The sequence below is a fragment of the Lactuca sativa genome, chromosome 3 (assembly GCF_002870075.4).
Source record: "Lactuca sativa cultivar Salinas chromosome 3, Lsat_Salinas_v11, whole genome shotgun sequence".
Lineage (NCBI taxonomy): Eukaryota > Viridiplantae > Streptophyta > Magnoliopsida > Asterales > Asteraceae > Lactuca > Lactuca sativa.
In genome coordinates this window covers 77664048-77689398 of record NC_056625.2, presented here as the reverse complement: position 1 = coordinate 77689398, position 25351 = coordinate 77664048, and the positions used below count along the sequence as shown (strand labels likewise).

The 25351-nt window shown below is 35.9% G+C and overlaps 3 protein-coding genes across 3 annotated transcripts; 1 reads left to right on the top strand and 2 right to left on the bottom strand.

Annotated features, from left to right (window-relative positions):
• Positions 1 to 2181: 2181 nt before the first annotated feature.
• On the bottom strand, positions 2182 to 4278 carry LOC111912614 (uncharacterized). Its single transcript, XM_052769733.1, has 5 exons — positions 3807 to 4278; positions 3600 to 3712; positions 3293 to 3500; positions 3040 to 3213; positions 2182 to 2708 (listed from the first exon to the last, which is right to left on the bottom strand). Exons 1-5 carry the CDS (start codon positions 4276 to 4278, stop codon positions 2182 to 2184), a joined length of 1494 nt encoding a protein of 497 aa, XP_052625693.1.
• A 10755-nt stretch (positions 4279 to 15033) lies between these two features.
• On the top strand, positions 15034 to 18313 carry LOC128132781 (uncharacterized). The gene is made up of 4 exons (XM_052769732.1): positions 15034 to 15855; positions 15932 to 16398; positions 16511 to 17699; positions 17795 to 18313. Exons 1-4 carry the CDS (start codon positions 15034 to 15036, stop codon positions 18311 to 18313), a joined length of 2997 nt encoding a protein of 998 aa, XP_052625692.1.
• Positions 18314 to 19244: 931 nt separating this feature from the next.
• LOC111912613 (uncharacterized) lies at positions 19245 to 19831 on the bottom strand. Its single transcript, XM_023908358.3, has 2 exons — positions 19511 to 19831; positions 19245 to 19406 (listed from the first exon to the last, which is right to left on the bottom strand). The coding sequence occupies exons 1-2, from the start codon at positions 19664 to 19666 to the stop codon at positions 19245 to 19247; spliced, it is 318 nt and encodes a 105-aa protein (XP_023764126.1). The 5' UTR covers positions 19667 to 19831.
• Positions 19832 to 25351: the final 5520 nt, after the last annotated feature.

The following is a 25351-nucleotide window of genomic DNA, read 5'->3' as shown; positions in this document are numbered from 1 at the left end:
ATATATTAGTACTTATAATATATTAATAAATCATATATAACCTTCTCTCAAGAGTCCATCCTAACGAATTGTCCTGGTGATATGCAACCCAAATGGACCATGTTACTCTCGGGTCAAGTACATACCAATAATAGTTATGGGCTTAGACATCTAATCCAACAGTCTCCCACATGGATAAGTCTAAAACTATTATTGCAAGTACGACTTCATACCCGACTAGAAATCGTAGCTCTTAAAGCTGTTGTCGAAATCTGAACAAATCAATGACGCGCCCATTAATAAGGGATCCTATATTCCTCCATTCTAGATATCATATGGACTGAGACATGGATTATAATCATTCTCTCCGTCCATTTGTATTTTCCCGATTTCTGATTTATGACAACTGACTAATTGAACAAATCAAATCAGTCCAGGCTTGGCCAAGTACTTAGGGTTGTCATCACTAAATCATCGAGGGGCCCACAGATATTGCTTTTATCCTTATGAGGTAAAAGGAATGGATAAACTTCGACTCATATGCTTGCACTAACTACTTGTTGAATCATACACAAAGACACGTTTTATAACATCAAGTTATTGATGCGTTTTCGTACAATCAATGTATAACCAACTCATAGTCAACAACTCATATCTCCAGGTTTAAAGAATATAAGATATTATCGTCTCATAATTCACTCGTGATAAAATCCATGAAGTGATTCAAATGAGCGTGAGTTTAATCCAATACTCGAATCTTATTCCAGGAGCACTCATGAACACTGCAACTAAGACTAGCCACCTAGACAAACTACAGACCCATTCATGACAGTCTTGCCTCAATACCTACTTCCAAAGTATGATTGACTGTGGACGGTTTGAATAACCTAGTTTTTCGGGAAGTCAAAACATGCAAAGTGAAACACGAGAATAATACTAATCCTATATGGCCCCAACACTTTGAGATTAAATAAAAAACACCTTTTATCTAAGCACCATATTGATTACTCATTATTCGTGTAATGTTTCGAATTATCAACTTAATACTTGAATTAAAAAATAGTCATGCCATGCTCCAAGCATGCACACTATGTTTACCTATGGTCCTTTCTTTTGTGAAATAGATCAATTGAACACAACTCCAATGATGCTCATTTCACAATCTCAATCCCTTTTGTAAATGTAAGAATACCAAACTCTTTCCATTTACTGTAATCTGTTAGATTCTAAACTTATATGCAATGATTCTCTCGTAATGAATATGCACAAAAGTCACAAAGACTTGGCAACAGACATTACAAAGTATTCCAATGGAGATCAATTCCATGGAAACAAAGTCTCATATTCAAACTACATTCCTTTGAACATCCTTCTTTGCATTAAGTTTTCTAATCTTACACAAATTCAGAGAATAACTTCCACCAATGGAAACAATTCCATATTACCATTTTGACTATCACTTCTGAACAAGAGTTGCCTCTTTTCAGAATATGTCAATATGGTCATTTCCAAAGTTTACACTATACTTCTATTGTCCATGAGCAACCAATATTTGGTAAACCTCATATTGTCCTCATTAATTGCTTAATCATTTTAGTCATATCCAGTTCTATTACTTTTTCCCTCTTAATGCCCTAGGCATTTGGAAAATTTAGAATGGATGAATATTATAGCACATGAAATCGATCCTATACCCGAAGCATATGGGACATGATTCATGATGTCTCATGTAAAGATGTGGTACTTCACCTGTCTTTTGCAAAAAAAAATTACATTTGCCATGTTCTCACAATTCGAACTATGAAGAGGAATGTCGTAATCATAATCAAATTTTAAGAACGCAACATATATAGAATTTCCTTATGTTGAACCATTCCAACATAACATTCATGTATATCTTTGACTAAAGTTGATTAAAATCTCAATCTAAGATTGTAGAATTGGAATGAAGTATAAAATCCTCTCCCTTAATTATAGCAAAACAACTTTTCAAAGCGAATTGAAACTTTTGTTTTCTATAATTAACATTGCTAACTTGCAACACGTAACATAATAATCATGCTCCCACTAACAGTAGCGGAGCTAGGGTCAAACTTAAGGGGTATCCCTAAAATTTTTTTTGTGTAATATACAATAACGAAAAAAAATAAAAACCGCAATTTCATTAGATATAAAGTTCAATTTCCATAACAAAATTACATTTTAAAGTTCACCTCTTCGATCTTTCATTTTACGAAAGCGAGTAATTACATTTTCAGTCTTAACATTCTCTAGTGCTTCTTTTTCTACACTACAAACCAAAGCACCATTCATAAAATTGTCACCTATTCTATTACGCAAATCGGTCTTCAAGAACTTCATTGCAGAAAAACACCGTTCAACGGTTGCGGTTGCGACGGGCAAAACCAAAGCTAGTTTTAATAATCTATAAACCAAAGGAAAAGAGAGGTGCTTCCCGGTTTTCACCAACAAACGAGAGAGGTCGGCAATTCCATTCAAGTTGAAAAATCTTTCATCATGGAGCAAAGAGTGATAATAGATATCAAGTTGTCCATTAAGTTGCGCCCTTTCTGAATCGTCAAAATAGTTTTTGTATATCTCAGTTAGCTTTAACAATTTTGTTTTATCAAAACTAGAAAATGAGTCACAAGGACTCAATGTCGCCATGTTCTCCATCAACTCCGTGCCACCTTCATTAAATCTATCCCCAAATTCTTGAATTTGCATATCTAAAATTGTGTTAAAAATCACAACTTCAAAATGATGTTGATTAGTCTTATTGGTCCTACGCTTGCGTGGGGTAACATAATATCCCGACATCTCCACAATTTCAATACTATGTTTTTCACAAAAAGCACATACCTTCTTCCAAATTTGTGGAAACCCATCTTTTCTAAAAACTAGCAATGCTTTCTTTGTCCCTTTTACAAACGAAGCCGCTTCCAAAATATTTTGATCTTTTTTTAAGATGCTTTGACAAGGTATCCGTGAGACATAGAATTTCCAACATCAAGTGTAACAGAAACAAGAAATCAAGTGTCTTGAAATATGACAAAATACCCTTTGCTTGATTACGGTTAGATAAAGTAGACCCCTCCTCTTTGACATATTTAAGTACCGCAACAACTTCTGCAAACAAATTCACCAAACTTACAATTGTTCTAAAATGTGAACCCCATCTAGTATCTCCAGCTCGAACAAGAGAAATCTCTCGATTCAACCCTTTTCCTGTTTCTGTTTCACCGATACCAATTTCAGCTGCCACTCTTTCTTTTTGCATCTCTCGTATCATATCTTTTTCTCTTACAAGAACCACAAATGACAGTAACCACCAAAGCTAGTTGTTCAAAGAATTCATCAACATCATCATGTTTCTTTGCAACCGCCACAACCACTAATTGAAGTTGGTGTGCAAAACAATGTATATAATGCGCATAATTGTTTTCATTTAAAATCAAAGATTTCAAACCGTTGAATGCACCACTCATATTACTTGCTCCATCATAACCTTGTCCCCTCATCTATATATTTAAAAAAATTAATAAAAAAACTATAAGAAATAAAAATAAAACTAATATCTTATTAAAATTTAAAGGAATAAATATTTTATGATTTCTCACCTGAGTCATACTCAAGTTATTGTTGGAAAATACGGTATCAATGGTGGCTTTAAGAATCAAAGAATATGTATCCAACACGTGAACAATTCCAATAAATCTTTCCTTTACAATCCCTAGACTATCAACATATCTCAAAACTATAGCCATTTGTTCTTTTTTTGGAAACATCACTAGACTCATCAACTAAAATAGCAAACACATCTTTACCAATTTCATCACAAATAGACTTGATTATCTCTTTTGAAAAACAATCGACAATATCTTTTTGAATCGTGGGAGAAGTCAACTTTTCATTTTTTGGAGCATTTTCTAAAGTAACTTTAAAAATCTTCTTATTATCTTCTCTAATCAAAGATAATACTTCAATGAAAAGTCCTTTATTATTAGACTTTTCTGTCTCATCATGTCCACGAAATGGTAATGTATTTTTCAATAAAAATCTACAACTACGGATTGTAGCACGTAATCGAATTTCATAATTACTTTTCTCAAGTTCTGTTTGCTTATGCAAGACTTCACCGATAGATTGGTTTTTTCTCAATAGCAAATCACACTTTTCTTGGGCGTTATGGTGATAACTTTGAATATTACCCATATGTTTCCGGAATGAGCCTCTTTTACTCCAATTGTCAAAGCCTTCGGTTATAAATGCATCTCTTCCACCTTGTTCCCCTACCATATCTCCAAACAAATAGCAACAAAAACAATATACCTTCTTATTTTTTATGCTATACTCTAACCATGGAAAATCAGTAAACCATTGCACAACAAAACGTCTTGGTTTATTACTAAATAATGTATATTCAAAACTATGCCCCTTTGGTTGACAAGGCCCTTTAATCAAATATGCTCTCCTTATTTCATCCCTTTGATTAGGATTATAAGATGTAATTTTTGGCCTATCCCCCGGGTCCGAAGGAAGATCATTCAAATTAAAAGATTGTGTCGCTTTTGGTTTGGGCATTGGTTGATTAGTTTGTGGAACTTGAGTAGGTTTATTAGATTGTGTTTCTTGTGATTTTGGTATTGGTTGATTAGTTTGTGGAGCTTGATTATTTTCATTAGCCCTATTTTTTTGGAAGTTCCTTCACCATTGTTGTCTCCAACATCTAAATGTCTTTTGAAAAAACTTTTAATAGCAACCTACAATAAAAAAATATGAACTATAAATTTGATTTCAAGTTTCAACAACAGTCAATAAATAACAACCTAGTAACCTACAGTCAAATTATCAATTATCAAGATATATCAACTATAATCCCGATTCCCAATTTCAACAACAATTGAACAAATAGCAATCTACAATAAAAATATATCAACTATAACTTGATTTCAAGTTTCAACAACAAATAAGCATTAAGTATTAACCCTATTCCTGATTTAACAAAGTTATTGTTAATTTCTAATTTTTCAAACATAATAACAAAAAAAATGAATTTTAATTAACCTAAAAACATAATAGGGATGAGTATTTTGATTATACTAACTTGTTTCATTGTGATGGAATATCCGATGAGCGTAAGAGGTGCCCGAAATTTTGCAATTGAGATTTGAGAATTGAAATTGCCCGTTGCGTTCAGGTCACAGAAGTCAGCAATTGAGAAGTCCAGAAGTCGGAACTTGAGATATCATGATCAAATATGTGTTTATCGGCAATTGAGATATCACGATCAAATAAGTGTTTAATCAACATTATGTATGCTTTTTTTTTCATTGGACTATTGCCTATTGGGCTTATAGACCTACAATAAAAAAATATAAATATTGCAAACAGGCATTCTAATTTTTAAAGCTGTGGTGTTTTTAACAAAATACCATTTAATATGGGTTCTAATTTTTTTTATTGGACTATTGGGCTTAAATCTTAATACCTCTTTGTTTCAATAAATCAATTGGTATGGGCTAGTTTGTATTAACCTGAAATTTTTTAAGGTAGCTCAATTTTTTTCCCGATATAAAACCACAATATAAAACGAATTTCTCCGAAAAAATTAACACTATTAAAAAAAGTTTGAGGGGTATCTCGGGATACCCCGGGATACAATATAAATCCGCCACTGCCCACTAACATGATAATTATAATTTAACTAGCATAACACTTTATGCTCCCACTAGCTTTGACATGTACCCTGAAATCAGCTGGACTTCTAGAAATCAATACTTTATTGACTTTCTTACCAATGTTCAGTTTTCTGATACGAGATGCTTTGATAAGACTTTATCAAAAAACATACACCTTTCCTTAGATAGCTCACATGTGTGTCTAAACAATTATGAAGAGGGGTGCCATAATCATAATGTTAAGACCTTTTGCCATTCTCACAAGTCCATGTTAGTGTGCCGGTTAACCACATGCGCTCCACTAATGAATTTTAGAATGCAAATATCACAATTGCTATCTATTTAAAATCTACTTAGTGAAAGAGTTTCCTCACCATCATTTTCATGAATCGGAGAGAAACCTTATGACACTTAGATTTTATGGTGTATGTGTTCCTATCCATGTGAATTTATCATAACCATAATCACAAGACAAGGTTAGTGACAAATCCAAACTCATATGGACTAAACTTGCCCAATCTCATTTTTTTGCCACCCAGCAGCACAAGGGCCTACCATTGCTTCCAGGTTGTTATGAAAACAACTGAGAACTTGTAGAACTCACAAGCATAGTTAAATAAACTGGAATGGGCACAAAAACAGAAATATGTCAGCACAATGGGTTACAAACCTCAAGTTGTGTGCTAGCAATTAAACAGTAGATTTTATTCTTGATTAGTTCTTGAAACTTTTCCAAGATCTTTAAGACTCCCACTGTCCTCTTGACATATGAGATTCTCTTGTCAAGAACCATTCCTTGACAAAACAAAAATTCAAGAGTTAGTGTGGATTCTTATCAAGATAAACACTTGTCACAATTGGTCTTAGTTGGTCTCTGTTTTATCCAAAACATCACAACTTACCAATTTCAAATGTACAATAGTAAGAACCATGTTACTCTACATTTGATAAGTGTTATAAACTTTTTTTTAAAAAATTATGTCACTCAAGTTACAATCTTAGATTATGACTCTAAGACTTGATTTTGGAATGAAGTATGATTTATCTTTTGATTTAACCATTTCAACAATTCGTGATTCCTCTCCTTAGCCAAACAAATTCACTAAGGTGTCTTTAGAGGATCAACTGTGATATGGTTTTATAATCACTAAGATAATCATAAAACAAGATACTCATGTACTCTCCCATCTCTTCAGATTGGAGAAACTTTTATCTTTCTGCCTAATATGATTCTTCTTATTCATTCTGCCAATCATTGAAACCTTTCCAATGTTTTAGAATTACACTTAAACTTGTAAGCATAATAATATTTTCTAAAATTTAGTAAATCATAATGAATAACATTATTAGTCTTTTTGGTGGACCTAACCACCGCACAACCTAATGTACTTGATCCTTTAGTCCTTCACTTGACTCACATGTACATGTGAACAAGGAATTAGTCTTAATTTACAAAAGATAAAAATTCTCATTCATCATACAATACAAGTTGCATGATTCCAAGTTTCTATCAACTGAAACTTGGGTGATGAGAATCTTTCCTTATTTGGTAAAATATGACACTACCACAAACGAAAGAATCAAATCCATTTTCCAATACTGTTATCAATGAAATCATATAAACGACAATTTTTCAAAAATGCCATTGTAAGGATAATAAAAATTAATAAAATCAAAACTTTTCTTTTATGTTAAATTAGTGGAAAAACTTATGCTTACAATGCAAATACATATGAAAAACATATTGTTATCTATTCCTAAGCAATCTATCATAACTCTTTAAGCAACAGCTCAAAATTCTGATCAATGAAACATGCGATTGAAATCCATCTTCACGATCAGAATCAGCATACCCCATTTTTTAGGTTTCCCTTGATTCTTCCAAAACATCAAAATGTAATTACATTACATACATCATGTATTAAGAATCTCTAAAAGAGACTTCATAGAGTTAGATAATGGACTTTACTTGAAGTAGAGTCAAAATTTTTGACTTTACCATCCTTATGATATTTCAGGTGAAATTGGGCAGCAATGTCCATTCTCTTGGCAATAGAAACATATGGACTCTTTGGAAAATGTACACAAGACTATCTCAGACTTAGCCTTTCTCTTTACAATTAGGTCAAACGACTTGACCATGGCCGATCCCTTTCCATTGGGAAGAGAAAGTTTTCTGGACTTCTAATGTCACCATTGTCAATGTCCAAATAGGTTTGGGAAGTAGTTCTTCCAATCAGATTTGTTTTACCAGTGCTCCAAATCAATGCTGATTTTAGCAACAACAAGCAAATAGGTAAGATCATTAAGGGTCAAGTCATGGTCTGTCACATAGTAGTCCTTAAAGAACTAACTATATGACTTGGGAAGTGATTAAAGAACCCAGTCAACAACCAACTTCCTTAATACTTTGACACCCAACTCTCCCGGGTTGCCAATATGTGACTTAATCCCCAAGATGTAAACACATATAGACTTTGCTTTCCAATTAGGGATTGAGTGAGCTTGAACTTGTGGGTCAGGGAGAATTATTGGAGGAGGTGGAGGAAGTGAAGTATGATGTCTAGTCCTATTAATGCACAACAAAGGGATTGATCTTTCACATTGATTCCCATTTGGGAAATCATCTTCATTAGGAAAGCTCTATCCAAAAGGATGAGGAAGACCATAGTTGTCTGAACTTAGACATCTATGAGTGTGAAATTCAAGTTTCAGTTGATTTAAGTCCTTAACATAACACCCAATATGAAATATTAAGGCTAAGACCCAACAAACTATTTTATAACTTGGAAGAGGGATGCCGTAATCCAAGCTAAAAAATATTTGAAGGTAGGTAAATAACGATTTACCAATTTCCACCATGAAAAACAAAATAAATTATTAAGTTTTAATTGGATTGAAACTCCTAGATCTTTTGAGATTCATTGAACTTTCAATGGCATGTTTAAATCTCGATTGTGCCCTCTCAAGTTTGTGACTGGGATGCCGAGGATCACAAACAAGGTGTGAATAACCATGCAAATTGACTTGGTACCCTTAATTTTATCACCTAATCAATGTGCCGGTTAACCACACGCGCTCCACCGATCTATGATAAAACTTAAGTAACCCTTTGCCACACATTGTTAGTCCCATGTTAGTTTGTCGGTTAACCACACACGCTCCACTAACGACTTAACAAGGGTGCAAAGTGTAATTTCATGGGTTAGCACCAAATTCACATTTTCTTATGTTACTAAGATTGGGAATTTATAAGTGTTTAGTTACTTAGGGTTTATCATTATACTTTTAATGAAAGGAGAATTATAGTCCTTTCCTACCCGTTTGGCTAACGACCCTCCACCAGTCAAGGAAGCGGTGGGTGAGAATGGACACCCATTAAACTGCCATTTTATAGGCAGTAACCTTATACCCCTCTTAGAGACTGGCTTCGTGAATGAGGCCTACTAACGGTAAGATTGAATTTATCTTATACATATATATATAACCATTAAATTTTAATATTATAGTAGTATAAGGTTGAATTTTAAACTTTTAAAATTCTAAGGTTTAATTTGGAATTAAAGTATACATGGGGAGGTAACTTTGCAAATTCTAAAACTTGAGGGAAAGTTTTTGAAACTTTACAAAACTCTTCAATTTCATAACATATGAGTTTAATATAGGTTTTTAAAACTTTTAATAAAGAGACTCTTGAACATCCATAACTTGAGGACAAGCTATGGAGTTCATAAAACTATTTATGAAGAAAAGACTCTTCAAGTTTATTAACCTATGGTTTTAATAACTTTTTTAATGACACTTTTCATATAACTTCAGGACAAGTTACAAAAACACATATTATGAATAACTTTTAGATTAATTTGGATTGAAAACGACTATCACAAACATGTATAGCGATATTCATAATCTTGATTAAACTCATATGAACAAGACAATTCAAATCAAACAATTTTCATGTAATTAACCTAATCATTAAACTAATACAAAACATGAAACTTTTGACAATTATCTTTTGAATTGGATTAGAATTACCATTACCACATCAAAAACAGGTTTTATAAGTCCAAAATAGTTTAAGGTAATGATTCTAGACTAATTTCAACCTTAAAACTTGAAGATATGTTGTCTGGGGGTCCAACTCGTCGAGTGCACGAACCAACTTGACGAGTTGGATGAATTTGTGCATGGACTCAGCGAGTCCATCAGTGGAGTCGGCGAGTCTACTGTCTAGAACAACATAAAATCAATTTTTTCAGCATTTTTTTAGCAATTTGCATCAAGTATAATTGAAAACAAGCCTAGGCTCTGATACCACTGTTGGGTTTTGAGCATTTTAACACTCCTAAGGTATTCATGCAACCCTAAATACCTTGGATCTATGTTTTCACTAATTATACATGCAATGGTGTTTCCAAGGTATTAAACCTATATCTAGCATACAATTGTATTGTCATATACCACACAAGAATCTAGTTAGGACCTTATGGTGGAGATGAAAGTCTTGATGTATCTAGCCTGAAGAGATTAGCCCCAATAGTTTGGAAGCCTCAAGTGGAATCATAACACATCATGGACAAAGGAGGAACTTGAGAGAGAATCTCCATGCACCCTAAACCATCATGAACTCCAAGAATACACAACTGTCGATTTTGGGCAATGAAGTATGTATTTATATGTGGGATGTATAGGGTCATGGATATAACCCAAATCCATACCCATGGGTCTTATGATCCATGGTTCATGTAGCCCAACTCTTTATGTATCCATACATAAACTTGGTCTAACATGGATCATAAGCCCAACACACATGAATATAACTAATTAACATAATTAGTCCCCATAGATTTAATTAGTCTCTTTTTGATCACTAAATCAATTCTAAATTAATTCTTAATCAATACTAATTAAAACCATATGATTTCATATTAATATATTAGTACTTATAATATATTAATAAATCATATATAACCTTCTCTTAATAGTCCATCCTAATAAATTGTTTTGATGATATGTAACCCAAATGGACCATGCTACTCTCGGGTCAAATACATACCAATAATAGTTATGGGCTTAGACATGTAATCCAACAGTTTGTTAATATGTTTATGTTGTGGTAATTTGGGAAATCACTAAGCGTTGCTTACAGTTTTGGGTTATGTTTCAGACACTTCAAATGACCGTGGGAAGGCGAAGGTGTGACCGTACACATCCTCTTGTTTATGACTTATGATTTTAGGAGACTCTGATGTTTGGAAAAATGTTTTGAAAACTATGATTTGTAAACAATTTATGAAATTGGGTTGATTTTTAAAAGTTTAAATTTCTTTTCATTTTATGGATGTTACAAGTTGGTATCAGAGACTTGGTTTGAGTGAATTAGAGGAACACTCATGTGAATCCAGTCTCAAACTAAGGATAAAGGGTTTTAGAAATGATTTTGAAATAGTTTTCAAAATAATCAAAGAGGATATGATGTGTACGATCAGTTGGAGCCAGTAAGTAGAACCCAAATTACCACACTGTTATTTGATATTGTGATATGTTAGAACAACATGCTAGTGATGAGAGATAGGTGTTGATAGAAAGGTGATGATAATTAGTTGACGAGAGATAGGTGATGATAGAAATGTGATGATAATTAGGTGATGATAGAGAGGTGATGATAAATATGTGATGTGAGATGAGAGGAGATATCATAACCTTGACCGGTGATGTGGCGATGTAGTCATCTACCAGAGTATAGATGACAACCACAAACTATTCTAGACAGTCATGTGGAAACACCAGTAGGCTCATAACTTCTAGGTGATGAATTACTAGTTCAGGCAATGTTGTAACTATGTATTCATGCGATGATACTCTAACCCTTACTATGAATTACGAGTTCAAGCGATGTTGTAACTATGTATTCACGCGATGATACTCTAACCCTTACTATGAATTACGATTTTAGGCAATGTTGTAACTACGTATTCATGCGATGATACTCTAACCCCTACTTTGAATTATGAGTTCAGACGATGTCGTAACTACGTATTCATACGATGATACCCTAACCCTTACTGGACACGTATTGAGGGAGTAATCCCCGAATCAGTACTGTGTATGCGATGTTGGCAATGATCCTTAGGAAAAGTCCTTAGGAACAAACATATAAGGAAATGCGATGTAAGGAGATGAGAGGTAAATACGATATAAGAGATGACCCTTAGGATAAATCTTTAGGGAAGATTAAATGAAGATAATGGGGATGGATAATTGGGTTAATTATTTGATGATTAAACATAATAATTATATTATTGTGGGTTGGAAACCCTATGTAGTCACCAGGATTCCCAACCTGACCCACTCAGTCTATTTGTATCACAGGTATCGATACAAAGCTACTTTACACTGAGAGATTAAAGGAGATGTAGATCACTAGTGTAAATAAATGTAAGGTCTGTTTATGCTTATGTTTCAGTATTGACGATGACATCATAAAGTTTTAATATGAACAAAATACATTTCTTCGGAAATGATTTGATAATATATTTATCCTGTTTTTCTGTGAACAAATTCCGCAATATTATTCATTAAAATGAATACTCTGATTTTCAAATAAGCATAAATAAAAAATTTTAAATGAGCATGAAATTGGGGATGTCACAACTATTACTTATTATCCCTATGACAATCTGGTAAATGAAATCTAAATCTTTCACTAATCCCAACGAATAACGAGAGTTCTATCAAATAAGGTTCAGCTAGGCCGGAAAGTTGGGAGGCAGGACCATTTTGGGATACAGCCTTTCTGAAATCCAACAACGAAGCCAACATAACAATTCTAGACACCTCTCCCATAAGTAGATCAATCAGCATTATAAGTAAAATTAATGATAAATCTTATTTATATAGAAAAACAGCCTTTTACGACGCTCATTGCGCGTCGGAAAACGCTCAGACGGCGCGCAAATGCACGTCAAGAAAGGCCCTGTCATAAAGAGAGACGACGCGCGGTGATGACACACAATGCGTATCAAGGAAGGCCCTGTCATAAAGGAAGACGACACACATTTGCATGTCGTAACCTTACGACGCGTGTGTTTATGACACGCAATGCATATCAAGGAAGCCCCTGTCAAGAAAGGCCATGTCATAAATGAAGATGACACACATTTTTGCGTATCATAATTTTAATTGTTAAAAAAAATATTATTTACTGATTTTCAAATTAAATTTGCATTTAATGTCTCATAACAGAAAATAAAATACCATATACAAAAAATACAATCCATTGCATAAATTTTATTGTCATACAAATAACAAACTTTATTTCATATTCATACATATGATTACATTCTAATTGTACATTGTTATTAAGAGGTATTCCCTAACTATATAACTAATACTACATTACTATAAAGGGGCACCTTCTTGTTTCACGTATCATGTCAAAAAAATCCTCCATATCATTAGTTTGTCATGACCTGGTGTACTGTACTGGGCTGTTGTCCACCGGAAAGAGCATCCCAGACTCCATCACTTGAAATTACAAGCCGCCTACCAGCAAAAGATGGCTGAAGATCATGAATAGATAAAAGTTGTTAATAAAAAGGGAAATAAATTGAGTTTAATCTCAAAACTAACCTTCACTTGTTTGACATGAGGAACTCGAATAATGAACTCCCCAACATCTCTATCTCCAATAGATCTTGAAAGTCATAACCCACCTCGCTAACATTTTAAAATACCAATCTATCATAAATATAAACCACCATACCATAATAGACACATATTTTTAAATCTCTTATTTATTTCATTCAAATTTAACATACCAGTGATCCAATAGCCAGTAATGCTCGGTATTTCGCACCAACCTCTAAAGTCCCCCCTTCTACAATCTGCAGGAAAAAAACATTTTATAAATTTGCCCTTGTTAATTTTCTAATTTAAGTATTTAAAAGAAAGGTTTATGTGTATGTTACCACTAAAGCTGCTGAAAGAACATGAGATTGACCTTCTTCATCCTTCTTTTCAATCAATAGCACGACATAACTGTAACGTTCAAAATAAGTGGATCATCTATTTTTCATAATTTTCAAAATATTAAAAAGAAAAAAAAAATCCAAATCCAAATGGCAAATTTACTTACTTGAGCACCAACGTAGAATAAGATATTTGGACATTCTTGTTTGGAGATGAATAACAACTATCAAACGCATTAAAAATCTACAACCTCGCCAAAATGAAATTCAATAGTGTTTTTCATTATAATATTCAGACAAAAATAAATAAATAAATAAATGATACCTCAACACGATGGTTTTGCAACCATAGATGGAAACTTGAGTTCTTAAAAAGATTTACTACAGCACGTATACTGGTTAGAAGATTTGGGGGAAGAGGATTATTTGTAACCATCCATGAATATATATGAAGAGTTAAAAAACAAATCATATTTTACAAGTAGAACCTTGTGTGTGTGTGTGTGTGTTTTAATATATTAGTGATAAATTAGTATAGATAATTAGATACCGTTTTCATCAATAACACGTTTCAAAACAGATGATCCATCTGGATGTAAAATGACCATCCTTAATATGTCAATTACTGCAAAAATTTTGGGCTAATGGCACAAAAACCCTCAATTTTGCACAAAATTGACGGATTTGCCCAAAGTTCAAATTTAGGTCCATTTTTGCCTTGAACTTGCATTTATTGTGCCATTTTTGCCAAGTAGCCGGTTTCCCTCTAATCAACCGGTTCCCCACTTGCTTAGGTGGAAGGCTAATTAACGTCGTTTGTAAAAATCTCCAATTCCGTTAGATACGTTGTTAAACTGTCGCATCTCATCTCTCTCTATAACCCGATCACTCTTCACCTTATCCCATTTCATCGACTCTATACACAGAGAAAAAAACGGTTTTCTTGGAGACGATTAGGTTAAAAGTGTTCTTCAACATTTCTTCGAAAGGTAAGGTTTTTACAGGTTGACTGAAATTACATTTACATTCAACATTTGTTGAAATGTGTTCCTAAAGTTAGTGTGTTGATGCAGGAGGGTGTAATGGCTTCATCAGACGAAGGGTACGCTGACCCCTTTGCTGGCATACATGAGCCATTTGCTGGCTTGACTGAAATGGATTATGAACTCCATGGCATTTACATGGACCACGAACCAGAGGAAGAATTTGTGTCCTCACTTGATAAATGTAAGGATATCTTCCTAAATGTTCTATTAAGTGATGAAAACCTACGAAATTCTAGTATGGCAGATGAAATCAGAGCACAAGTATACCATGCTACTGATTGGTAGAGTGACGAAGATGAACAGGAGGTATTGAAAAACAACTATAGAATTCATGACCCAGCCATCAAGTGGGACAAGATGGTACCAAAGCTTGGTGACATCTTTGAATCCCCTGCCCAACTGAAGTTTTGTGTCACCAATTATGCAGTCTCACATGGCTATAGAATATACTTTGAAAAATGTGATAGTCAAAGAATTGTAGCTAGATGTGGAAATAGGAAGGAAGAGAATAAATGCCCTTTCAGAATTTATGCTGCATGGATGTACAAAGAAAGATCTTTTCAGATCAAAGCTATGAATGGTGACCATAAATGTTCTAGGCAGTTTAAGTTTGGATCCATTGTGTCCCCTGAATGGATTGGAAGACATTATGTGACTGAAATTGCAAATAAGCCAAAGATGAAACTTCAAGAAATGATTGACGACATCAGACAAAGGTATAGGTGTGTGGTATCTATAGGACAAGTTAGAAGGGCAAGGAAATGGGCCAAAAATTTAATAGAAGGTAAACTCACTGAGCATTATGCAAGGATATGGGATTATGCCCATGAATTGTTAAGGTCAAACCCGGGGTCCACATGTCAAGTTGGTGTAACAACCAATCCAGATGGAAAGAATTATTTTCACAGGTTTTACATTTGTTTCAAAGCACTAAGTGTTAGCTGGAAAAGAGGATGTAGGAGAGTAATTGGGCTAGATGGGTGCTTTCTAAAGGGGCAGGTGAAGGGTGAACTGCTAACAGCTATTGGTAGAGATGCCAACAACCAGGTTTATCCAATTGCTTGGGCTGTTGTTGATGTGGAAAATAAGTCCAACTGGACTTGGTTCCTTGAGCTACTCAGTGGTGATCTAGACCTTATTGATGGAAGTGGGTTGGTAGTTATATCAGATCAACATAAAGTAAGTTTCTTTATAACATATTAATCCTTTTTCAAATTACTTATAAATACTTACATGTATGCTGGTTTTTGTATAGGGTTTGCTGCAATCTGTTAAAGATGTATTGCCACATGTGGAGCACAGGCAATGTGCCCGACACATATATGCAAATTTTAGAAAAGCTTACACTGGGTTGGAGTTCAAGAAGCTGTTTTGGGCTGCAGCTATGAGCTGTGTGGACGGTGATTTCAAGAGACATATGGACAAAATTAAAAAGCTCAATGCTGGTGCATATGAGCATCTGATGTCCAAAGAACCCGAAACATGGTGTAGAGCTTACATGAGTACAGGGTATGCATGTGAGGCAATGGAGAATGGTATATCAGAGTGCTTCAACTCCATCATTGTGGATGCTAGGAAAAAACCATTGATCACAATGCTTGAAGAAATAAGGATATACATCATGGATAGGTTTGCTCACATGATTGAGGAAAACACTATATGGAATACCCGTATATGTCCAGCAGTGTTAAAGAAGATGAAGCTTTTTGGGAAGAACATGAGGTAACACTTTAACATGTAACTTTTGTTTTAATTTCATTAGGTAACACTTGAACATGTAACTTTTGTTTTAATTTCATTAGGTAACACTTGAACATGTAACTTGTGGATGTAGGTTTTGGTTAATAATTCATAGTCAACAACATGTGTTTGAAGCAAGGAGAGGATGTGATAGCTACATGGTGGATTTAGATGGAAGGCATTGTACCTGCAGGTTATGGGATCTGGCTGGGATCCCATGTGTTCATGCAATTGCAACCATCAACTACATCCATCAAACACCTGATGAGTATATTGATGTCATGTTTTCTAAGGAACAATTCCTTAAGTGTTACTCTGCTAACATTAGTCCAGTGAATGGTTCAAATCTGTGGCCTCAAACTGAATACATAAAGCCCTTGCCACCGGTGTCAAGGAGAATGCCTGGTAGGCCAAAGGTCAATAGAAGGAGACATGTAAGTGAAAATGATGGAAGAGTACACACCCCAAGAATTGTAAGGTGTGGTAAGTGCTTTGAGTATGGCCATAACCAGAAGGGATGCAAGAATGCAACCAGGGAACCTATCCCTATGCCACCAAAGAAGAAAGGAAGGCCAAGGAAGGAACAAGATGAACCCAATCAAGCATCATGTGATAGGTCCGAGAGGCAGGAACCTGTCCCTATGCCACCAAAAAAGAAAGGAAGGCCTAGGAAAGAGAGGCAGGAAGCAGTTCCTATGCCACCAAAGAAGAAAGGAAGGCCAAGGAAAAAGGTCCATTCTGACCCAAATCAAGCATCAGGTGCTAAATCTGTTAAAAGCAAAAATGATGGTTTAGATGGTCATGTTAAAGGTAGGGGATGTGAGGAACAAGTGAAGGATTTGTTTGACAATGAAGATATTGATGATGACAGTTTGGTTGATATGATGTGCACTTTTGAAGCTTCTCTTAGCCAACCAAAGGATAAGTATCAGAAAAGTGATGGATTCCCAGATGCAATGGATGCTATTATTCAAAGTATTCTTCATGCTAATGATGACAAAGGTGTTGAGGAAGTTGAACCTGACCTGACAAAACAACTTGATGAGGTTGAAGATGCAATGGATGCTATTCTTAAAGGTACAGATGAAAAAAGTCAGTCTGAGAATGAGGGTAATCCTGAACCTGAATTCACTGAAGGAAATGCAAGTCATGTTCTCCCAGAGATGGTGATGCTAGATCTAGAAAGTGTAGCAGATCTACTTGGAGCAGGATATAGCATGGCTGAAATAGAGAGCTTGAGAGGGGTTAAAGTTGAATTGGATGATATGCCAGCAGTTGAGATGGTTAGTTTCACTCCATCATTTTATAATTGCTAACATTAGTATCAAACATGTTTATATCTTTTATTAATAAGTATTCTTCAAATTTTTATTAACAGGATGTGAATGAAGTTGAGGATATTCCATATGTTGATGATGTGATGGAAGGAAATGAAGATGATGGTCTTATAAATGATGGTGTGGAGGGAAATGAGGGTCATGGTGAAGGTGATGATGCTGATGAAGTAGCAGGTGAGGGTGATGGTGAGGTTGATGGTGATGGTGCTGGTGAGGGTGATGGTGAGGTTGATGGTGATGGTGCTGGTGAGGGTGATGGAGAGGGTAATGGTGGTGCTGGTGAGGGTGATGGTGAGGTTGATGGTGATGGTGTTGGTGAGGGTGATGGAGAGGGTAATGGTGCTGGTGCTGGTGAGGATGATGGAGAGGGTAATGGTGCTGGTGCTGGTGAGGATGATGCAGCAGATATGGAGGGAAATGATGCTGATGATGAAGGTCATGTACCACCTAGAAGGACAAGAAAGCCCTCAGAAAGGATCATCCTGCAAAAGCTGAAGAAACCTTGTTTTGACAAAGATGGAAGGGGTTCCACATCTAGCTATCCAGTAGATTTGGAGTAGTTACCTAGGTATATGGGGGCAAAAGTGGGGATGGTATCATTGGGCAATTGTATAGGAAGCCCTTTTTGGTTAGTTTTTGATATACACCCACTACTTGCAGCATACATCCATTTGTTTAGTGTTACATTATTGGTTGCCTTTTTTGGATATTGTTTAGGCTTTTGGGTACATGTTTTGGTATACAAAATGGATGGCTGCTACATGATAGTAAAACTTATGTAATGGATGCTTTATATTAAGGTTTATAATGGATGCCCCCTATTATGGTAACCATGATGTTTTTATTTTATTTTCTAGTACATGTTAAGCATTAGCAATGTACTTTCATTAGTGCAATTCCTTTTATGCAAGTTATTGCAATGCCACTCATGCAAAGTTTACTTTCATTGTGAATGTAACCAAGGGTATTTTAGTACAATTCCTTTTATGCAATGTACTTTGATTATACTTCCATTCGTGCAACATATACATGTGATAGCAATTAACTACCATTAATAACATTACCATTAATACCCTTAATACATTACAAACATGCAACATTCAACCGTATGCAAGTTAGTGCAATTCCATTAATACCTTTCATGCAATTCCACTCATGCAATTCCATTAATATCATTAGTGCAACATTCAGCCATATGCAAAGTAAGATAGCAATTAACACCATTAATAACATTACCATTAATACCCTTAATACATTAGTGCAATTCCATTCATGCAAAGTTTACTTTCATTGTGAATGTAACCAAGGGTATTTTAGTACAATTCCTTTTATGCAATGTACTTTCATTGTATTTCCATTCATGCAACATATACATGAGATAGCAATTAACTACCATTAATAACATTACCATTAATACCCTTAATACATTACAAAGATGTAACAATTCTTGATTATCCTTAATATATTACTAATACAGGAAAACCAACAAAACTACATCTTAATAACTACTATTCCTAGCATCAGCAATATAACCACTAACAACCCTATGATCACTTCTAACAATGGTTTGATCTCCTCTGTATGACACATCTCCATATTTTGACCTAGTTCTTCATCCGCCCATTTGAAAAAACCACAGTTGCCTCCTTCCACCTACAACAAAAAAATAGGGTTCTATAACATACGTTCTCTTTGGGTAGTTAGAGCAGCCCTAAAATTTTAGGGAGAAATTAGTACAAAAATAAATAGATTTTTACCTGATAATTAGGGCAGCCCCAAAATTTTCGTCCTGGATTATCAGGTGTTCGTGAGACTGATACACCACAAACATCACCACAGTCGCATCTTATTACCTTCTTGTTCCTCATTCTTGTACCACCATTAAAGCTTGATCTTGAAGACGAAGTTGTCATTTTTCCGTTGTAGTCTGTGACTAATTGTGGCCTGTGGGGGTCGAAGGGATCAATTGCACACGAGGATGTCTATGAAAGAGTTATTAAATGATAAATGCCAAGTATCTTCCACCTAAGCAAGTGGGTAACCGGTTGATTAGAGGGAAACCGGCTACTTGGCAAAAATGGCACAATAAATGCAAGTTCAAGGCAAAAATGGACCTAAATTTGGACTTTGGGCAAATCCGTCAATTTTGTGCAAAATTGAGGGTTTTTGTGCCATTAGGCCCAAAAATTTTTGATGATTTTGTTATATAAAAGTTTTAGAGGTGGTTAATCATTAATAATAATATGATATAATATGCTTATATTATATGTAATTCAAAAGATGCTGACCTAGAAGCATCATGGAAAGTGGCCATGATTTGAGTAATTTTGACAATAAGCTGATATCATCATTTGAAAATTTACTAATATGGTAATGTGATGTGTCCCTTAATGTTTTAGCTATGCCACTCAATCTTGATGTTTATGACTCACTGAGTGATAAGCCCTGTTGGTCCTAAAATACAAACCCAAAAATGGAAATAAAAATCTAACTTTATAATCTTTTCTTTCTATTTTGTGTATAGGAAAATGTTATGATGCTTGTCACAATGACAAAGAGTGAAGAAAGAGCCAAGCCTCTAAAGATCCAACATTTAAAGAATTCATCTAATCTAATCTAATGAAAAAAAAAAGATACAACTTACCAGGTCAGAGCCTAAAGCATTGTTAAATTCTGAAAGCTTTTTAAGGATTCCGTCAAATTGAGCAGCATAAAAAACAACCATTCCTTTCTGTAAAGAGTTATTGCCAATTGTCAGTTACTAAAAAAATTATAAAATAAACAAACCTTAAAAAAAAGTTATGAGATGGTTTATGAGATTTTAATGGATTAAAGTTGGGATGTGTATTTCTTACATTTTATATAAAGTGGAGAAATCGGTGGAATTTATACAGACCATCAAGAAGTTTTTGGGTATTATTAATAATCAAAGGGGAGGGAAATGAAATGATAGAAGAGTTCAATGGAGGGGAGGGGCCAAACTATAAACTGGAGGCTTCTATATCTATATTGGTAATAAATACTAGATTTTATTATTATAAAACCCTAACCTTGGCTTGACGCCAAACACACACACACTAAAATTGGTGTTAGGGATTCAGCTTAATCTAGACACAAATGGGTGTCCTTTTTGAAATTAAAAGAAGAAGGAAGGACTTGCAGAGTTACTTTTACTTTAATCGATGAAAATGATGGATATTAGTTCCTAAAAGCTTCCAAATTAGGTTTACTCAAACATAAGAAAATGGTTATCTTGCATATAAATATAATATAACGGATTAAGCATACCTTGGGCATGTGTTTCAAGGTTGGTTTGGTTGATACAGTTGTTCCAAATATTTGCAAACAAAAATGATCAGGAAAATTAACATCATCATCATATTATATAAAAAATGAGCAAAATGAATAAATAAATAAATAAATATGTTTAAAATGTTAAGAGTCTTTCTCCTTTTGAATATTCCAAAGGCCTCCTTTTAATTCTGCTGCTTTGTCTCACTCCAGATGTCCTGACCCCGCTCCTATCATAATCATCCCCATTATATCATAAATAAATAAATAAATAGAAAGATGGGTAGAACGGGAAATTGCAACATCTTAATTCATAGAGTGAGTGACACCCATTACAACATTGCTAAAGAAAGTAAATGAAGTGTCTGGATGTGAGTAAATGACCATTTTACCCTTGCATTCATAAAACAATAGTGCTACTATTAGCTATATGATGCTAAATGTATTCAAGTCAAAAAGAAACGAGCATTCATAAAACAATAGTGCTACTATTAGCTACATTATCAAAATTCAACTGTAAACTCAAAATTAAAAAAAATGTTCAGATCAGATAGAGCATGATTTACATGAATATACACGAAGAAGAAAGATAGAGAATGCGGAAACCATACCATGAGCTCCTGACCACCAAAACTTAATTTACTCAAAAGCCTTAAAGCACGCAGAACTCCTTCAACATTTCTAAATTCACAAAAACCAAATCCCTTCAAAGCCCCAGTAGTGGGATCTGGTACATGTTTCCAACTTTTAATAGGCCCACAGAGCTTCAAAAGACATATAAATGTGTAATAAGTCCTTGAAGATTGGGCAATAAGATCTATTTCCAGTAAAGATGTGACAAAAAGAGGAACTTACCTGAAAAAAGTGAGAGCATGAACTCATTGTCCACTGATGATGCTATCTTGCCAACATAAACTGTGGTCATTGGCTTTTTAGCTGGAGTTATTGTATTGATGGGTCGCCTAATGATTGTAGGGACCACTGGACCCCGAATAGTGTTACGTCCCGGGACTTGGATCTCGTGATTGGACCAGTGCTTGAATTCATAGGTGCCGTGAATGCTGGAGCAGCCTAGCCTCCCTGCAGGGGAGACCAAGCTATGTGATTTACTGAATACAGAACTAGGGTTTCTTTGGGATTAAAGCATGCTTTATTTCATAATAAACTACCCTTTAAATAGGGAGAACAAATACTTTAAAAAAGGAAAACAAATCTCCTACCACAATGGAAAGTATTTATAATAAAAATACTTCAAAATACTCCTAAGTTACAGCATGCATAAAAAACGAATTGATTTTACTCCTCATCCATTGCCTGATCTTTTTTAGGGCGTCGCCTATAAACCTTACCATATTTGCCATCCATAACACTACTCCCTTCCTCCATATTGAGCTTGTCCTCAAGCTCAAAGTCGGGATATGCATCCCGGAACTTGGCCTGATCTTCCTATATAGCACTTTCAACAGCATCAGGAGTCCATTGAACCAACAAATCAGGCTTGCCTTGTAAATTTCTAACACGTAGCACTTTGAAGGGAGTAAGCAAGGTCTTGCCATCAAGGGTCGGTGGCAGTTCAGTAACAACATCAGGTGGGGATCCACGATGTGGTTTCAGCAAAGAAACATGGAACACATTATGAATGCGACTACCTTCCGGTAATGCTAAACGATATGCGACTGACCCAATTTTTTCCACAACCTCGAAAGGACCATAAAACTTTGGGGATAGCTTGGTGAAAGTTGTCTTAGAGACGGGCAGCTGCCTGTACGGCTGTAATTTCATCCAAACCCAATCGCCCACCTTATACTCAACCAAGCGGTGGTGACCATCATAGGTTGTCTTCATGCGTTGTTGTGCTTCAGCTAAACGAGTGCGTGCCTCCTGTAAGAAGGATGTATGGTCAATTAGAGCTTGATCTACCGCCTCTACCTTGGAAAGACCACCGTCATAATTAAGTAAACGAGACGGATCCCTGCCATAGACAAGCTTAAAAGGTGTGGTTTGAAGTGTTGTGTGGTACGATGTATTATAACAATACTCGGCCCAAGGAACCCACATAAGCCAACGACGTGGTCTATCTCCGGTCAAACAACGTAAATACATCTCGATCGTCCGATTAACCACTTCGGTTTGTCCATCGCTTTGTGGATGGTAGGCCGTGGAAAAAGACAACTTTGTCCCAGATAGACGGAATAGTTCCTTCCAGAATGCACTTTGAAAAACCTTATTGCGATCAGATACGATGGTCTCGGGAAGTCCGTGCAGTCGGAAAATTTCTGAAAAAAATACTCGTGCCACTGATTCTACGGTGTATGGGTGCCCAAGTGGTATGAAATGGGCATATTTTGAGAATCGGTCCATGACAACTAGGAGAACCGATTTTCCAGAAACCTTCGGAAGGGCTTCCACAAAGTCCATTGAGATATCTGCCCAAATTGTGGTTGGAATTGGTAACGGTTGCAAGAGAACTGCAAGTTGCAGTGTTTCCCACTTATTACGTTGGCACACGACACAATTGCGGATGTAATCTTGAATTGTTTTCTTCCATCCTTTCCAATAGAAACCACGTCGAACCCGCTCAATTGTCTTCTGATTTCCTTCATGTGCCAAATCATGAATGCCCGAGAGCACCACATCAACCAACGGAGAGGTTGGTTGCAAATGCGCACGCCCATCATACAGAATTAGCTCATTTTGTACCCCCCCCCCCACCTAGCATCCTTGGTTCCTGCCATAATTCTTTTGCGAAGATCTCTAAGGTCAGCATTAGTGTTTATCTCGTGTCGCAGTGCAGAAAAGATCTCTGTTCGGACTTCGGATAGGGCACACATTGTACTCGCCTCGGTGTCTTCTTCTCGTCGTGACAAGGCGTCGGCTACCTGATTAAGGGGCCCTGCACGATATTCTACTTCAAAGTCAAACCCGAGAAGTTTGCTGACCCAATGTTGTTGGGGGGAGGTGGTGAGGCGTTGTTCTAATAAAAATTTTAAGCTGTAGTGGTCGGTTTTGATCAGGAAGTGACGACCCCACAAGTAAGGTCGCCAATACGCCACCGCCTTTGCCAAGCCAATTAATTCTCTCTCGTATGCTGGTAGTTTATGGTGACGATCCGCAAGTTTCCGGCTAAAGAAAGCAATTGGGTGATTATTCTGTTGGAGGACTGCACCAATGCCACTACCTAATGCATCACATTCGACGACAAAAATAGTTGAGAAATCTGGTAATGCTAAAACTGGGGATTCTGATTATGCTTGTTTTTACTTCATGAACGCACTCTCCGATTCTTCACTCCATGTAAAACCGTTTCGCCTCAGCATACCGGTCAAGGGTGCAACAATGATCCCATAATCTTTAATGAATTTTCTATAATCACCGGCAAGCCCAAGGAACCCTCTCAAGGTTCGAATGTTGTAGGGTTTGGGCCATTCACGAATTGCTGAAATCTTGCTCTGGTCGACTGATACACCTGTCTGGTGGACAATATGACCCAAGTATGTCACCTCCTTGCGCCTGAAGGAACACTTGGATTTCTTTATAAACAGCCGATGTGCACGTAGCAATCCAAAGACCGTTTGCAAGTGGATGAAGTGCTCTGCCTCCGTTCAACTATAAATTAAAATATCATCAAAAAAATATCAGAACATACTTACGGAGTTGTTGACGGAAAACATCATTCATTAAGCTCTGGAAAGTTGATGGTGCGTTTGACAGTCCGAACGGCATGACGAGAAATTCGAAGTGCCCATGATGAGTACGGAAAGCCGTTTTCTCGACATCAATAGGCGCCATGCGGATCTGGTGGTAACCAGAAGCTAGATCTAGCTTTGAAAATAAGGTCGCTTCGTGTAATTCGTCCAGAAGTTCTTCCACCATTGGAATGAGAAACTTATCCTTGATGGTTTTGGCGTTTAATTCCCGATAATCCACACAGAATCTCTACGAGTCGTCATGTATTTTTACCAAAAGTACCGGTGAAGAAAAAGGAGATTGACTGGGCCGGATTGTCCCATTTTGTAACATTTCTGCACATTGTTTTTCAATTTCATCCTTAAGAAGATGGGGGTAGCGGTAAGGTCGGACTGCCACCGGTTCTATGCCGGTGTGAAGTCTGATATGGTGATCACACGCGCGAGAAGGAGGGAGACCTTGGGGTTTTTCAAAAATATCAGCAAAGGATTCCAGCAAGTTGTTGAATTTTGACTCTATATTATCCGACCCATTAAGGTTGGATAACATGGCTGTCTCTGGTGACTCCCCGTGCCATTTGATTATTCTGCCTTCGATAGTGAACTCCATTTCTCTGACCG

What these genes read in the sequence shown, in the direction of transcription:
- LOC111912614 (XM_052769733.1), bottom strand. Translation starts at nt 4,278, where the DNA reads ATGGTAGGGGAACAAGGTGGAAGAGATGCATTTATAACCGAAGGCTTT. An exon ending in ATAACTTGAGTATGACTCAG is followed by an intron (nt 3,501 to 3,599) that starts GTGAGAAATCAT and finishes TTAAATATATAG; the next exon opens with ATGAGGGGACAAGGTTATGA. An exon ending in TAACCGTAATCAAGCAAAGG is followed by an intron (nt 2,709 to 3,039) that starts GTATTTTGTCAT and finishes ACACAATTTTAG; the next exon opens with ATATGCAAATTCAAGAATTT.
- LOC128132781 (XM_052769732.1), top strand. Translation starts at nt 15,034, where the DNA reads ATGGTACCAAAGCTTGGTGACATCTTTGAATCCCCTGCCCAACTGAAG. An exon ending in CTTTTTGGGAAGAACATGAG is followed by an intron (nt 16,399 to 16,510) that starts GTAACACTTTAA and finishes TTGTGGATGTAG; the next exon opens with GTTTTGGTTAATAATTCATA. An exon ending in ATATGCCAGCAGTTGAGATG is followed by an intron (nt 17,700 to 17,794) that starts GTTAGTTTCACT and finishes TTTTATTAACAG; the next exon opens with GATGTGAATGAAGTTGAGGA.
- LOC111912613 (XM_023908358.3), bottom strand. Translation starts at nt 19,666, where the DNA reads ATGACAACTTCGTCTTCAAGATCAAGCTTTAATGGTGGTACAAGAATG. An exon ending in GGGGCTGCCCTAATTATCAG is followed by an intron (nt 19,407 to 19,510) that starts GTAAAAATCTAT and finishes TTTTTGTTGTAG; the next exon opens with GTGGAAGGAGGCAACTGTGG.